This window comes from Natator depressus, chromosome 2, assembly GCF_965152275.1.
Source record: "Natator depressus isolate rNatDep1 chromosome 2, rNatDep2.hap1, whole genome shotgun sequence".
In the NCBI taxonomy this organism is placed as follows: domain Eukaryota; kingdom Metazoa; phylum Chordata; order Testudines; family Cheloniidae; genus Natator; species Natator depressus.
Window position 1 is genome coordinate 259,294,006 of NC_134235.1, and position 15,428 is coordinate 259,309,433.

Below are 15,428 nucleotides of genomic sequence, written 5' to 3' on the forward strand. Positions count from 1 at the left end.
CACTTAGCCAGGTATCACTGCTAGGTCTCTTTCAGCATTGCTAATTGCCAAGGGGCAGAGGGAAAAGTCACAGGACTGGTATAGCTGGAATGCAAAAATGACCCATTAAGTGCCATGCTTCAGGGGAGGAGATGAGCACCAAAGAGGGTCAGGAAGGAATTACTTCTCTGCTCCTTACAACACTGCATCGGGGCATTATGGTGGTGCTCCCACAGAAGCATTAGGTATCGATGCCTGCCACAGATTGGGGTACACTGGACTCGCTGTGTTCAGCTATCGGGATCCCACGTCCCAGAGTGAGAGCCAAGGAGGGAAGGAACGAGATGGCTGATACAATAGGCTATTCTGCCACACGCATGGGGATGGGGAGCTAGGGCTGGGAGTGTGGCTTTGAGGCACAGGGCTCAGAGCAGGAGGGCTTGGGCTGGGGCTGATTTTAGGTACCCAGGGCCTGATTCAGATCTCCATGGGGTCACGCCAGTGGAGGCTCTCCTGATCGGCACTGGTGTGAGCTCAGAATCAGGCCTGCAGGGTGGTGGAAAGGAGGAGATGGGGCTGCAGGAGGAGCAGGGAGCTGGCAGTGATGATGGGGAAACGGGAGCAGGTTCACCTGACAGCCTGTTGCAAGCCAGATGAATGTCTCCTGTGTTCCTAGGAGGCAGAGCCAGTCGGAGACCCACTGTGTTCAGGCATGGGCAGATGTGGACAGGAGACACCCCCGTGCACAGCTGTCTGGACAGTCTGGGGAAGCGGAGGCAGGCATTGTGCCATTCAGCAATGCTGTGTATCTATCAGCAGCAGCACCCCTGCTTCAACGCCTGCCGCGCACGGGAAGGGACCGCGGGAATTCCCTGGGCATAAGGATCGGGGGCTCCGTGACTCATGCCCAGAAGGACTCACCACAGCATTTGGACTCGGATGCTTTCCCTGGGAAACCCATTTCTCAGCATTGTCTGTTGCACCTCCCCTAATGAACAAGGGCAGCTTATTCTCTCTGTGCAGCTCAGGGCCCCTGTTCAGCTGGGCCCCTGCACTGAGACGTTTTAAATACATTGAACACATGATTGAACCTGCCCCACTTTTTGTTGTTTGAGGGCAAGTTGGTGGGGAGAGCAGCCGAGGATCGGAGACACAAGGTGGCTACCATGAAGCAAAGAGGACAGCCCAAAGTAACTGGCGTTCTGATGAGTGTACCAAGCAGTAGCCCCAGCACACCAGCTGCCTGGACGTTGCCAACGCCACACCATGGCCAAATTGCTGATCCTGGCTGTGCCTCAGTTTCCCCAGCAGTGCCTACCTCTAAGAGCACCATGCTTGTCGATCGTTACTGTTTGCCCGGTGCTTTGACAGCCTCCCTTGCAAAGGGATAAATGTTAAGCATGAGCTATTGAGATGGAGTGAGCTCAATGAAACCCTGATTTTTAAAAAAAAAAAAAATCTCTCATATCAATCTTTCTATTTATCCTGCTGCCCATCACCCTACTATCTGGGCCCTTGACTCATAAAAAGCTATAGCAATATCAAAGTCCTTTAGGGGATTTCATGGAGTCTCCTGCACTTCTCTTTTTTGGGGGCATCATAGCTCAGATTGAGGTAGGGAGTTGTTGGTTTGTTTGCTTTAGATTTTATTAATTCCCCCTTTTCTCTCTCTCTTGTTTTTGGTTGGTACCAGACAAGGGGATGAAAGGGGTCTCAGAGCTGGGATTTAACCCCTCTTTGTTTGGCTGTGAGCCGTAAAGCCTCAGGGCTTCTCCCACGTTGCGCCTTGTTCTTGGGAGGAGCTCCCTGTAATCATCCACAAGGCTACTTCGTTATCCTCCTTCAAATCTCTCCTTAAAACTCTCCTCTGCGGAGATGCCTGCAAAATACTTGACAGCTGTTAGGCTGCTGGCATGCAGAGTCCACTGCCTGTCACACTGATGAATATTGTTTCATTGTTTCCCTGTGCTCCTCCTCCGTTGGTCTGGCTCCATCTCTTGTCTCTTGTCTGATAACTAAATTGTAAGCTCCTTGCAGCAGGGACTGTCTTTTTGTTCTGTGTTTGAGCTGCGCCCAGTGCAATAGGATCCTGTTCCATGACAAGGGCTCTTGGGTGCTACAACGCTACACATAACAAAGCTGGGATCTGGATCCACAGCCAAGGTTTGAGGTGTTGTTGGCTCCGGAGCGTTTCTACCATTGAAATCATTGAGCTACATCCACACAGGATTTCATTTCCTGCTCAGGCTGCAGAGAAGAAGGTCAGTGGGAGCAGCCCTCCCTTTGTTAGCGCCTCTCCAACAGCAGGATGGAAACATCTATGGGAAATAAAGGCAGGGGGCAAGGAGGATAGGTCTAGCAGTGGCTATTAGCCAAGATGGGCAGGCACACAAACCCACATTCTGGATGTCCCTAACCCTCTGACTGTCAGAAGGTGGGACTGGACGACGGGATGGATCGTTCAATAATTGCCCTCTTCTGTTCCTTCCCTCTGGGGCACCGGGCACTGGCCACTGTCGGAAGACAGGACCCTGGGCTAGATGGACCCTTGCTCTGACCCACTCTGGCCGTTCTTATGAGAATTCCACCTCAAGTCATCCAAAGCTGTGCCCATCTGACAGCTGTTCAGGGCCATGAGTGGAATGAGTTTGGTGGGTCTCTAGCATATTCCCAGTGGACTGTCTCCAAATCAGTTAAACCATTAGGACCACAACTGGCAGGCTTAACTGAGTGGCCACGTACTGAGCGGACTAAGGATGAGAGACTTTGGGAGAGGAAGAATGGGCTGGTGGCAAGGGCACCAGCCTATGTATCAGGAAACCCACATTCAAGTCCGTACTCTGCCACAGTCTCCCTGCGTGACCCTGGGCAAGTCCCTTAGCCCAGATTTCAATGGGAGATGGGCACCTCACGACCTGTGAGGCTCTGGGCTGGCGCTCCCATCTGTAAAATGGAGATCAAGGCATTAACTCTCGTGCAGTGGGGGATGCACTTGTACCTAGATGGAGAGGACGAGGAGAGGAAGCTCCTGCAAGCTCCGGGCAGCTTGTGCCACAGCTTCCGATGCTGTTCCTTTCCTCTGGCTGAATAGAGAGCCTCAGTGCTCTGCATCCCCCCTGCCCCCGCCCCCGCCCCCGCCCCAGCGAGTATCTAGCCGGTGATGGGAGAGTAGATTTCAGCCTGACATCTCCAACAGGATAATTGTAACACCGGGACTTGGAAAAAAACCAACCCATCCTTATGCTAACTGAAAGAGTCGACAAGAGCAACGTGATTAATCACGAGAGAAATCCCCGCAGATCAGTGGTTTTAGCGGAAAAGCCACCTTCTTACTCCACCCCACAGCATTCTCGCGGATCGCCTTCCGTCGCTTTGCTCTCTACCCTTTCTTTGGACTTCCTACTCCAATGTCTGAAGTGGCGTGGAAGAAAGCTTAGTGCTACCTTCAGGCCCCTCCTGAAATTGAGACCCTGCCAGGCTAGGGGCTGTCTAGACACATAGCAAGGGGCAGTCTCCGCCCCAAAGAGCTTACAGGCTATAACAGGCAAGACAGATAAAGTAGGTGAGGTGACGTGGCTGGCCCAAGTTCAGTGTCAGAAATAGACCCCCCCACACCATCTCCGGACTCCCAGCCCTCTGCCCTACAGGCTGGGCCCCGGCTGCCTCTCTCCAGCTAGCGCTAAGATGATCAGAAATGACCCAAGTCTTATGATCCGAACAAAAAGAGAACGACAGTGACTCTGGGGGACCAGGCGAGAGGCTGCGGTGGGAGGCCTGGGATGTCCCTGCGATCCACCACCGCGTCAGGGATGGACAGCAGTGACGGCAAACGGACTCTGTGGACCCAAGAGGCTGTCGCTCCCTCTGCTAGATAGGGGAGGTCTCGCACGCCGTTCAGGCCAGCTCAACGAGACTAGCGCCAGGCTAGGGCGATGGCCGTGCGGCCCAGTGGGCAGGGCAAGTCCCATCCCTTCCTATGTGTGTGTACAGCATCCGGCACCACCAGGGCCCCAGCCCCAGCTGGAGCGTCTAGGCGCGAACGTAACATCACCACCAACGATAGCCGCGTCTCTGCTGGTGGCAGGCAGCTGACACGGGTGGATGCAACGCAGGGTCAGGCTACACACTGCAGTCGGCCTCGGGCCCCTGTGTCTATTTGCACAGCCCAGCACGGGTGGCCGGTGGCTACACAGTGCGGTGCCCACGCTCTCTTTCCCCGACAGGTTGGCTAGGCCTTCCACTTGGGCAACCTTTGCAAAGCTCCTGATGCTAAGGAAGTATTGACAGGGCCCACTGTGCTGTGAGCAGCAGTGGGCTCATGAACGCTTATGCTCTAATAAATTGGTTAGTCTCTAAGGTGCCACAAGTCCTCCTGTTCTTTCTGCGGATACAGACGAACAGGGCTGCTACCCTGAAACCTACTTTAGAGCGGCATTTCTCAACCTTTTTGATACCGGGACGGGCTTGCTGCCTTCCGAAACTGTGTCGGGGAGATCTCAGGGACCAGCGCCAGTCCACGGACCGGTCGTTGAGAAATACTGCCTTAAAGTGCCACCCAAGCTGGCTTTGATTTAATTAAGGGCTTCCACCTCCTTGCCAAGTAAGCAATGGGCATCCATGCCGAATCTTCCTGTGCATTCAAAACTGTAGATGGCATGTGTGTGTGTGAGCGCTTATGTGCAGTTGTGTGTGTGTGTGTGTAACGTGCATACACAAATCTAGGGGGATCCAAAGTTCGGGAGCCTTAGCTCTGGGTTAAGAGGAGCCCATCTCTCCCCAGGCTAGACCAGGAAGGCGAGGGCGTCGATTACACAACAAAGGCCGGTGGTGATCAGGTCTGGGAGTGCTTTTCGGCTCCAGGAATTGGGAAGCTGTCAGCTCCCTTCCTCCCCACCAGACTCGCTGGGAAGATTTACGACCCCTTCTTGCTCTCGGCCAGTCCCAGAGCAGAAACCTGCCCCCTCTGCCGCTCGGTAGCCAATCAAGGGGCTGAAACCCGCCCCCTCCCCCCTGTAACTTTTAAAAATGTATGATCTCTCTCTTCTCTCCACCCCTCCCCGCTTGTTGCTCCCTCCTCTCTTTCATCCTGGGTCCCTTCCCTCTTTCATGTCTGCATGGAAAAGAGAGGAGACAGACACGGAGGGGGCGGGAGGAGGTAGCAGCCGGCACAGATCCTGGGAGGGGTCGGGCCAAGGAGGCTCACATCACAGCCCTCCTCACACACACACAGAGGCATTTCCAGCCGCCGCGGATCCTGCTAGCAAAGCAAACTCCGCCAGGTCCCTTTTTGCAAAGGATCGTCCTTGGCTCCCCCCGGGGAGGAGGCTCGGATCCCGGCTCTCCCCGGCCCCGAGCGCAGGGGGGCGGCTGAGCGAGGCTCGCTGGTGCCAAAGCTCGCCCTGGCCTGACTCCCTCGGCTCCCCTGGGGTCGGGAGCCGTGGCTGGAGCATCTGGATCCGTCTCACTTCAGGGTAGGGGCTGATGCCGGACACGACAACTCCCCCTGCTGCGGCTTTGTGCGGGAGTTTATTTTTTTAGCAAATCGCCTTTCCTGCAACGTTTTTGATTTTTTGTTTTGTTTTGCTAGATCCACCCCCCCCCTCCCCGGACTGCTAGATGCGGGGTTTCTCTTAAGTTTGCATCAGCGCCCCCCCCCTCCAAACAGCAGATCCGCCGGATCAAAGGACGAGCCCCGGGGCACGAGCTCTGCATTTGCTTATTAACTGCAACCGGGCAGGGGGGCGAGGCGGCGGGACAGACAGACCGACGGAGGGCGGAGAAGCCGAGATGCAGCCGACCGGGGCGCCTCTCTGCCTCCTTCTGCTGTGCCAGCTGTTCCCGGGCAAGGTGAGTGCCCCGCTCCTCGCCCCCGCGTCCGCCGGCCGGGGCGGACACAGGCCGGTTGCCAGCCTGGAGCTGCCGGGGCGCTTTGCGGTCACCGGGCTGGGGGCGGTCTCGGGAGACCCTGGCCTGGCCCGGAGGGAATCAGCGGGTTTGGATCGGGCTGCAGCCTTTGGAATCCCGGCTTCACACACGCGCCCCCCCCTCCCCCCAGCGCCTTGCACGCGCGCACACACTCACCCCGCGTGCAAGGAAAGAGGGTGTGAACTCTAGAGGAAGGGGACGGGGATTTTTGCCTTCCCGGGCTGACCCTGCGATTCCTCTGAAGCGGCCCCCCCCCCCCCCCGGCTGCAGAGCGGTCAAAGTTTCCCGGTTTCTCTGCTCGGGGGAGGGAAGGGGGAGTGAAACCGGTTCGCATTTGAAAGGGGGAGGGGGGCTGAGGGTACGAGCAGCCCCGGGATGTTGGATAAAACTCCTTCGCTTTAGAGCTGTCGGATTGCACGGCTTACACACCCGTGGGGCATTACAGAGCGCAGTGGGTCCGCCCCAGTCCTTTCGTTTTTGAAGTAGATCGAGGGGATTTTGCCACCGACCTCACTGGAGCAAAGGGGGAAGGGTTTGGGTCTGGGATCGGCTACCACTTACCTCCCTGCAAACTTCAGCTAAAGTCACTGGAACTGCCCTGGTCTCTGTCAGAGAGTCCAGCTGCTTCTCCCTGAGCAGAACCAGAACCAGCCTTTTGCTTGCATTGGTGGCCTGTGTTTAGCTCTGTCCTGGTTTTTTGGTGCTGGACAATGCTCGAGATCTCCCAGGTGAGCAAGACGCCGAGGCTCTCTCCATCTCCTGGCTGTCGAGCCATTAACAGCTGCTTTGGTTTTGCCCCCATTGGGACTGGGAGCGAGAGCAGGATCCAGCCCTGTGTGAGAGAGAGCGAGACAAGCAAGGCGAGTCCCTCATTCATTCTTTCCAGTAAATTTCATGTCAGGATTAATGTGGAACAGTTTCCTGGTCTGGAATTAACATTTTTGTGCAGCCGGTCTCTGTAATTATGCGGTCAGCCCGTGTAAAAGCTGCATTTATCCTCCTATATCCTGAGGAGGTAATTAACATTGCATGGCCTCATTTTTCTATTCTTATTAGTTGTGACGCAGGGAGATTTTTCGTTTGGTTGAGGAGGGGCTGTTGTTGGGGGGGGCATAAAATAAATATAATAAAGGAAGCAGTTATAACACCATTCTTTGGGGAGGAATTGCTTGGTGCAGGGGTGACTGTGAAGAGGGGCTGGGGTTTTAGTTAAGACTCTGCTTTGAAAAAGCCATTAGGGAACTTGTGGTGTTTTTGTTTTCAGAGCAATGCTCAGACTGGTTTCGGAAGGGCTGCTTTTATAAACTTGGGGGAAACTCCCTCGGAAGAATCACATCTCTGTCCTGCTGGTCAGGCTGGGTGAGATTGGGATGAGGGGGTGTCAGCTGGGTCATTATTCAGTTTGTAGAAGATGTAAACACTGGATCTGTCAATGGCTTTAAACTAGGGATGAATTTGGCCTGTTAATTTTTACCAACAGGTAGTGAGAGATTTTTCGTTAAATCAATCTATCTACCCCATACACCCTCTCTATCAATCTATCTACCCCCATATACCCCCCTCTACCAATCTATCTGTCTGTCCCCATACACCCCCTCTATCAATCTACCCCCATATACCCCCTCTATCTATCTATCTATCTATCTACCCCCATACAGCCCCTCTATCTGTCTATCTATCTACCCCCATATACCCCCTCTATCTGTCTATCTACCCCCATATACCCCCTCTATCTATCTATCTACCCCCATATACCCCCTCTATCAAAATATCTATGTCTGTCCCCATACACCCCCTCTATCTATCTACCCCCATACACCCCGTCTATCTATCTATCTATCCTTCCAGCCTTTTCTTTCTTTCTTTCTTTCTTTCTTTCTTTCTTTCTTTCTTTCTTTCTTTCTTTCTTATCAAAATTCTCTGACCTGTGTTATGCACAAGCCAGAGATGATCATAGTGGTGTCTTAAAAACTGTGGGCCAAATGCTCTGGTGGTGTAAATGCTTCCTTGACTTGGGTGGCATTTGGCTGTTGACACAAGCCGAGAACTAGAGCCTGTGACTCAAACTCCCAGTAGAGCAATGGAAAGACTCCCCTTCCAAAGACTTTAATGGGCATTTTGGATCAGGCCCATACAATCACCCTAGGTGCTCATGGAATTGCCCCCGCAGATAAGACACGAAGCTTGTCCGGAGGACATTCCAGTCTAGGGCCCTGGCCTCCAAGGAGCTGAGCACTCTCAGGCCATTGGTCTCAGCTAAACGCTCTGACATCCAGCCCAGAGGATGTTCAGCTCTCGTGACATGAGAGGGAATGCTGGTGCTCCCGGCCGCTGGCCTCCAGTAAACACAGTTTGATCCACACAGGAAAGCCTCAAGCCCAGTGGGGTGAGCTCAGAGGTTCTGTTAGTGACCACCGGGTGTAGGACCCTCGCCTGCAGGGATTCTTTTTATAACCCATCTTTGCCTGATCTCTGGGGTCTCTCTCTCAGTGTGGACAGCAACCTAATGAGCTGGTTTTGTGGGTGGAGGTGGGGTCAGGACTTTCCTCCTGCTGCTATTTAAAGAGACCTCTCAAAGGTTCGGGTGCTCAGCAGGGACTCAAGGCAGGAGGCAGGCAGGGGGCTTTATAAGAGCTCCCTGTAAAGGCCCATGTTGGAATGACGGAATCCCCCATGTAGAGGTTGGGAGCAATGCACCCCCAGCCCCACCTGGCTTACACCTTGGCAGTCTGGCCACAGAGTGGCAAAGCCAGCCCTGTCTCAGCAGAAGGCACCCGTGCCTGGCATAAGACACCTGATGTCAGGCTCCCACCGCTGGCAACAGCTGGTAGCGTTCTGGCCTAAAGGCTGGTGCAATGGGTAACACGCACACACACACTCTTTGTTATTATCACTAGAGGGTTGCACACTTTATTGCTTCTATAGGCCCAATGCACATCCCATGAGCTCCCGATGTGTAACGCTCTCATCCCCCTCTGTTTCCGGGACTCCCTGCCCGGCCGCATGCCAGTAACTCTGGGGGCTCCCATTCCTTCTCCTCCTCCCACACCAGGGTCCCTCATTCCAGGGGCTCTGTGTGCCCTCTTCCCCCGTACCAGGGTCCCCACATTCCCCCAAGCCCTAACTGAGAGCAGAGGTCCATCGTGCTAGGTGCTGTACGTGCAGAGTAAGTGACAGGCCTCGCCCCAAAAGCACATGCCACAGACCCATGTAATCCAGCTACCCTCCCCCACAGTGAAGGAGGGACCCAGATCCCAGCCAGCTGGCTGCAGCCGGACTCTGCACTTCTCATGCAAGCAGAGGACTTGAAAATCTGGCCCTGATTGTGAGTGCCGAGCCCTGAGTTTTTTTGAAAATGCGGCTCCTAGAAGAGATGCCCTGGCTGTGCACACCAACACACACTGATGCAGACAGTCCACAGGACACCACCACCGTGCTGGACAAACACAGCCGAGTTGCACAAAGAGACTGACACAAAACACACTCGCGCAGCTAGCAAATAGGATAGTGGGCCAGGCCCATGACTGCTACAAATCGGCAGAGATCCACTGGACAGAGCTGGGCTAACTGACACCTGCCGAGGGTCTCTACACACACGCACTGTGTATATGCACACGCGCAAAGCTCTGTACAAAGAACCACTGAGGTTGTTTTCAGGCTCCCAACAAAACGTCTCCTTTTCAGGGGAGATAATGATTTCCTGCCACAGACGCATGAGCTCACTGCCCCCGACCCCCCCCCACCCTCCCTCCCGCACTTCTATAAGCTTCACTGCCCCATATAAAGAGTATGTTTTCTTCTTCCTTGGCCCATAATATTTTTCCCGGAGGGTAAACGAAACTCGATCCTTGCAGTAGCCTGTAATTTGCCGGAGAGTCTGTGCAGCCACCGCTGTTTAATCCCTCATGTGATTTCCTACGGCAGAGCATGGCCGTTTACACGGCACACACATGCATACCGACACACACGCCTAGCCCCGCACACAATCCCATGAACAGACACAGATGACACCCCCGCCCGAACTCACGTTTTGAGTCCAGAACCCCACTTCCTTTATTGCAGGGAGGGACATTTTCCTATTTATAGAATCTAGGACCCTCAGGAAGCAAGGCATTGCGTATATCCTAAAATGGAATCAACACAGGCACATCGACATCACCAGACTGGATCAGACCCGAGGTCCATCGTCCAGTACCATGTCTCCGGCAGGGGCCAGCACCAGACGGTTCAGAGGAAGGTGTAAGAACCCCAAAGTAGCAGATGTGGGATAATCTGCCTCCCACGTGAGGTCTCCTCCTGACCTCTAATAATCAGAGCCCTCAAGCAGGAGGACTCACACTGGAGGGACCTCAGAGAAGATCAGCAAGACCTGGCCTCATGCAGAAAGTTGAATGGCCTGTGGAAGTCCAGGGGAGTCTTTCCATTGATTTCACTGATCTGTGGATCAGGCCCGATATGTCTAGCTTGGCTGACATGCGGGAGACATGCCAACTGGCTAGCAACATTTCCAGGCAGTAAATCCAGAAGAGGGTTATTTAGGGGGATGGAGTGAGTATAGGAAGGGGGTGTGTCTGTGCAATGGGATGAATAGGCTAAGTCTTAAGCAGCACTTACTGACAATCGGTGCAATTAGATTTCCCAGGGGAAGTGATGCAAGCCTGAGTAACTGAGAGTTTTTTAAAGGAGAGGGCACTGTTAGCACTGGAGTTGTAAGGGAACTATGCTGCACCAAGCTCCGAGGTAGAATGGATCTAGCTCTGACTTCTCTGCCACTCCAATTCTACCTTGCCGCTTCGATCCTGGTACCCACATTGAAATGAAGAGGGGGGAAGGATGCCGTGTGAGGTTTTTATACTGGACTGGAAATCCCAAAGTAGGAGAGAGCAGACTGGGTTAGGCAGGGTCCGAACAGGTACATGACGTCCATACAGAGCCGTTCATGCAATGTACACACAGCGCTCCCGGAATGCAGCCACCTCTGGAGTGCTTTAGCTGGGGGAAACCTTTGCTCTAAAGGATGAAGCCCTGGTTTTGATAATATCCCTGCAGAGTGATGGAATGTCTCCCTCCCAGTAAATGTCGGGAGCTCACTTAGAGGCCAGCCAGTGGGTGTCTCTCTATTTCTGTTTGCACAGGGCTCAGCACAATGGGGTATTGATCCTGGCTATGGTCCTTGACAGCTGCCATAATATAATAATCGACCTCAGGAGGATGAGGTCTGGACCAGTGACTTCGAGGGAGAGTGGGTGAGCTAGCCTTTCAGGCCGGTTGAAAAGCAGGCTGGCTTTCTAGACTCAAAGAGAGGCATGTTCTGCTCTGAATCCCTTGTGTTAAACAGTCCTGGGCTGGGTTAAAATTAATATCTTATTAATACTTAGCCCTTTTATCTGGAGCTGTCAAAGTGAATGTATGCTCCCAGCCCACCTGGGAGGCCAGTGGAAAGGGCTGTTCCCACTATGTAGATGGGGAAACCGAGGCACAGAGTTTTTGAGCTGCCCAAGACCATAGCAGGTGTCTGTGGCCGAGCCAGGACTAGAAGCCAGGTGCTCTCTGATGTTAGCCACCAGACAACTCCAGTAAAGAACACCCCACGAGCTAGCTCTCCAGCTGTTTCATTCTGCGGGCAGCATAGCGAGTTGTTGTTTATTACAGTGGTGGCTAGCAGGTCTCCCAAACCCTAGCCCAGTGCGCTAGCCACTGGACAGCACTGTCTCTCATGAGCCAGCCTCCCCATCCCCCACTTCCAGAGTCCTCTCCTACTGCTTGGTTCTGCCGCAGTTTCGGTCTGCAAACCAGTAGATCTCAGATGACATTCTCCTTGCCTACAGCAGGCCTTTTGGCCCCATTTCCCACTGTTGCTCCCACCAGTTCAGCTCCACCAGGGGTAGTAACCGTAGGAAATTTGGGGAAAACAAAAAGCCTGGACTGTCCCAGTGAGTAATTTGCCCATTGATGTTGCTAGATTATCCGCTTATTAAGACTTACCCAAGTGTTGGGTGAATGCTGAAAGGGGACGATGATGCCCCGAATGCACAAAGAAGCTCAAGTTGTACAGTCTGGATCGAGATCTGGTTGTGAAACTTCCTGCAAATCTTGGGGCTGTTTGGATCCAGGCTGTGGGTTTTCCTTCAGGATCTGTTCGCCGATACCTACATGTTAGGGGTAGTGTACACCACACTGGTAACTATTAGATGCATGGTATTAATATAGCAGACATGATTTATCTAAGTGTTGAGAAGCTAGGCTACCTAAATGCAGTACGCTCCTTCCCCCCCAGTTCTGTTCACCCATGTCTGGTATCCACAACACTTCACAAAAATCAAGTCCAAAAATCGGAAATTTGGCTAAATACGTGAATGTTCTGCCCTGGTATAAGCTGCTTCCCGGAAGGAGGGGGTCTGCGTGTCCCCTTTTCATATCGTACGGCTTTGTCTTTAGACAGTCAGTGTGGCTAAGTTCAGTTATTTGGTCTCTTGAGCGTTTTTAAGAACGAACTGCGCATGTCCAACAATTTGCGACACCTTTGAGTCAATAGGAGCTAGGCAACGGAGACTTAGCAGAGCTGGGGGGGGTCTATGCCTGGCTCTGCCACTGATGTGTTGTTTGTCCCTGGGCAAGTCACTTCCCCTTCCACCCTCTGTCTGGCTTGTTGGTTTAGTCTGCAAGTGCCTCGGAGCATGGTATGGACAAGGAGCCCCCAGTCTGGGGTGTGGTCTCCAAGCACTGCTGTAGGAATAAGCGATAAACATGGCGCTGGGTATTGATGGCCTCCCGGCTTCGTTATTCCCGGAACACCCCAAACCTCAGCATTAATTGCATTTGGGCAGCAAAACTAAGAGCGGGGTTGGAGTGACTACCAACCGCTGTGAAAGAGCCTGCTGCTCGCCCCACAGCTGTGCTATCCTGTTTGGAGCAGGTTTTTTTTTTTGGCTTAGGGGGCAAAGTCAAGTCAGAATAGCTGTGAAAAAGCACGCCCCTGCCTGCCAGAGCTATGCCGACCTCACCTCCAGCCTAGACGCAGCTGTGCGGATCCATCCTCGCTCCGTCGACAGAGAAACCCCTTCTGTTGGGCTGCGTCTACACTACAGGCTGAGGCCAGCCTGGCGAGATCGACACGTAGTGTCGACACGCCCCGAGTATAAGCGAGGTGACCGAGAGGTCGTATTCTCCTTGCGGCAGCAGGGTGTTCTGAAGGACGGGATGGGGCGTTCATTGGAAAGCGTGGGGTCCACGCCATTCGGGGCAGAGCGCTGAGACAGGCCGAGGAGGCCGCGGGGGGCTGCTGTGAATGGAACACCTGGTTGGGTGTGCGTAGCGTAGGAGTGGGGGGGTGCTGTAAGTGGAACAGCCCATCTAACAGGTTGGGCAGGATCGATTGGGGTGGGTGGGGGAGCGACTCCTGGAAGAGCCTTACAACAGGTTGGATGTGACTAGCAGGGGCGGGTGGCCCCCGGGGGGGGTGCTATTTATGGATCAGGCATGTCACCAGCTCAGTGTGGATAGCTGTGGGGGTGCTTACTGGGCTTAGCCGCTTGGGTGTGGGGCTGTGAGCGGTGGAGGGGCGAGGTATTAGCCGGGGAACAGGCAAGTAACGAGTTGGGTGCGACTGGCTGGGGGAGGGGGACGCCAGCCATGCAACAGGTCGCGTGGGAATAGCATGAACACGGGCGGTTCTGCTGGGGGTCCCCTCCCTTTGCCGGTCGAACCCTTCTTGTTACGCGGCTGTTCCTCTGATAGCAGCTTCCCCCCTCCGCTATTCACACGCCTGCCAATCACACCTGATTAGGGCCTGCTAAGAAAGAAAGAGCCACAGGAAAGGGTGGGGACCACTCACAGGGGCCTTGCAAAACTCTGTGCGTCCTCTTGGGGATCAGGAACGTGTGATGTGTGCGCACACCTGGCGATCAGGGACACTCGGGGCGCGCGCACCTGCCGATCAGGGACACTCGGGGTGTGTGCGCGGGGGAGTCAGGAACGCTCGGTACGAGCTTGTGCGTGGAGATCTGGAACACCAGTGACAAGTTTCACAATTTCTTTGCAAGCCATTTTCCACCTGATAAATATTCTTTTTCCCCTACCCTGAATGTTGGCCATTTCTTTTTTCCTACCCTCCATATGCAGACCCCAAATCTTGCATGTTCGAACGTGGGCACCGAGCTGTGTCCAAAGCAAGCGCCAGATCCTTAGCTGGGGCCAACCAGCCCAGCTCCAACTGTGCTGCGCCCACGAACACCAGCCCACAATACGGACCATTTGTTTTGGAGTTAAAAATTTTGAGCCACCACCATGATGTGAGATGCCCCATGTTTGATCAGAAATGAACAGATTTGGGTGAACATCACTGGAATTTCACAGGGCGGTTTCCTCCGGATCTTGACCATATCTGCCCTTAATCGCAACAATATGCGGGAAATCTCCAGTGCTGAGCTTTGCAGAGTTCATGGGGAATAGCTCGGAGAACAGCTTCCCCCACAGCCCGGTCTGATCTCACTTAGGCAAACATTTACATACAAGCTTAACTTAAAGCACACGAGGAGCTTGAAGTCAGTGGGACTGCTCCCCTGTCTAACGATAACAGGGTGACGAAGAGGTGTTGGGGGGACCTAGGGTGAAATTGGAAACTGACCTTCCCCCCCTTCAAATAAATCCCCAAACCAACCAAGAATGCAAAAATACCGAGGAGAGGCCCAGAAGGTGGGGGTGGCAAAGCAAGCCAATGCTGGGCTCATTCTGATCTGGCAGTTTTGTCTCCCCACTCCGGGCACTGTGACCTGGTGCATGGGGTCACGGTGCCACTCAGGTTTGGCCCAGCTGCCCCTCCGTAACCCTGTGCACCAGGTCGTCGCTCTGTGTGGGGGCCCTCTCAAAGGGAGAGGGCGGGGGAGGGCTGGGGCCAGCTGCCCCACCCTTTTGGGCGGCCCCGAGGCATGTGCAGAAATTGTTTGCAGGACTGGAGTCGTAGCCAGTATCCGAAATCTGGGCTCTTTCACTGAGATGCTACAGGCCGAGTTTGGAACAGATTATTCAGGTACTCAGCCCCCACAATCGGGGTCAGATGTTCATAAGTGCACAGCCCCTAATGAGCCCAGCTCTTTGTAAAGCCAGCCGAGGTGCGAGGGTCTGGAACAGCTTCCCGGTAGCAGTTGTGGGGCAAACGCCCTCGCTGGTTTGAAGAGGGAGGTTGATAAATGTCTGAGCGGGATGATATCATGGAGTGCCCGGCACTAGCAGGGGTCCGGACTCAAAGACCCAGAAGGTCTGTTCCAGCTCTCAGAGTAGCAGCCGTGTTAGTCTGTATTCGCAAAAAGAAAAGGAGTACTTGTGGCACCTTAGAGACTAACCAATTTATTTGAGCATGAGCTTTCGTGAGCTACAGCTCACTTCATCGGATGTGTTCCAATGAAAATCTATTCCTTGTTCTCCGGCCACACATAGAAACTCCCAGGAAAGACAAAGTAGACAAGGCCCCAGTATAAGAAACAAGTAGTGGGCAGGTGGGGGAATCCTCCATCTGCTTTATCCAT

The 15,428-nt window shown here is 53.9% G+C and overlaps 1 protein-coding gene across 1 annotated transcript in view; it reads left to right on the plus strand.

Annotated features, from left to right (window-relative positions):
• Positions 1 to 5,186: 5,186 nt before the first annotated feature.
• Positions 5,187 to 15,428, plus strand: part of LOC141981827 (tumor necrosis factor receptor superfamily member 16-like) — a 45,531-nt gene continuing 35,289 nt past the window's right edge. The window contains exons 1-2 of the mRNA XM_074943458.1: positions 5,187 to 5,450; positions 5,567 to 5,826. Of these exons, the coding sequence (XP_074799559.1) occupies positions 5,767 to 5,826 (60 nt within the window). The 5' untranslated portion in view covers positions 5,187 to 5,450; positions 5,567 to 5,766. The remainder of the gene's footprint in view (positions 5,451 to 5,566; positions 5,827 to 15,428) is intronic.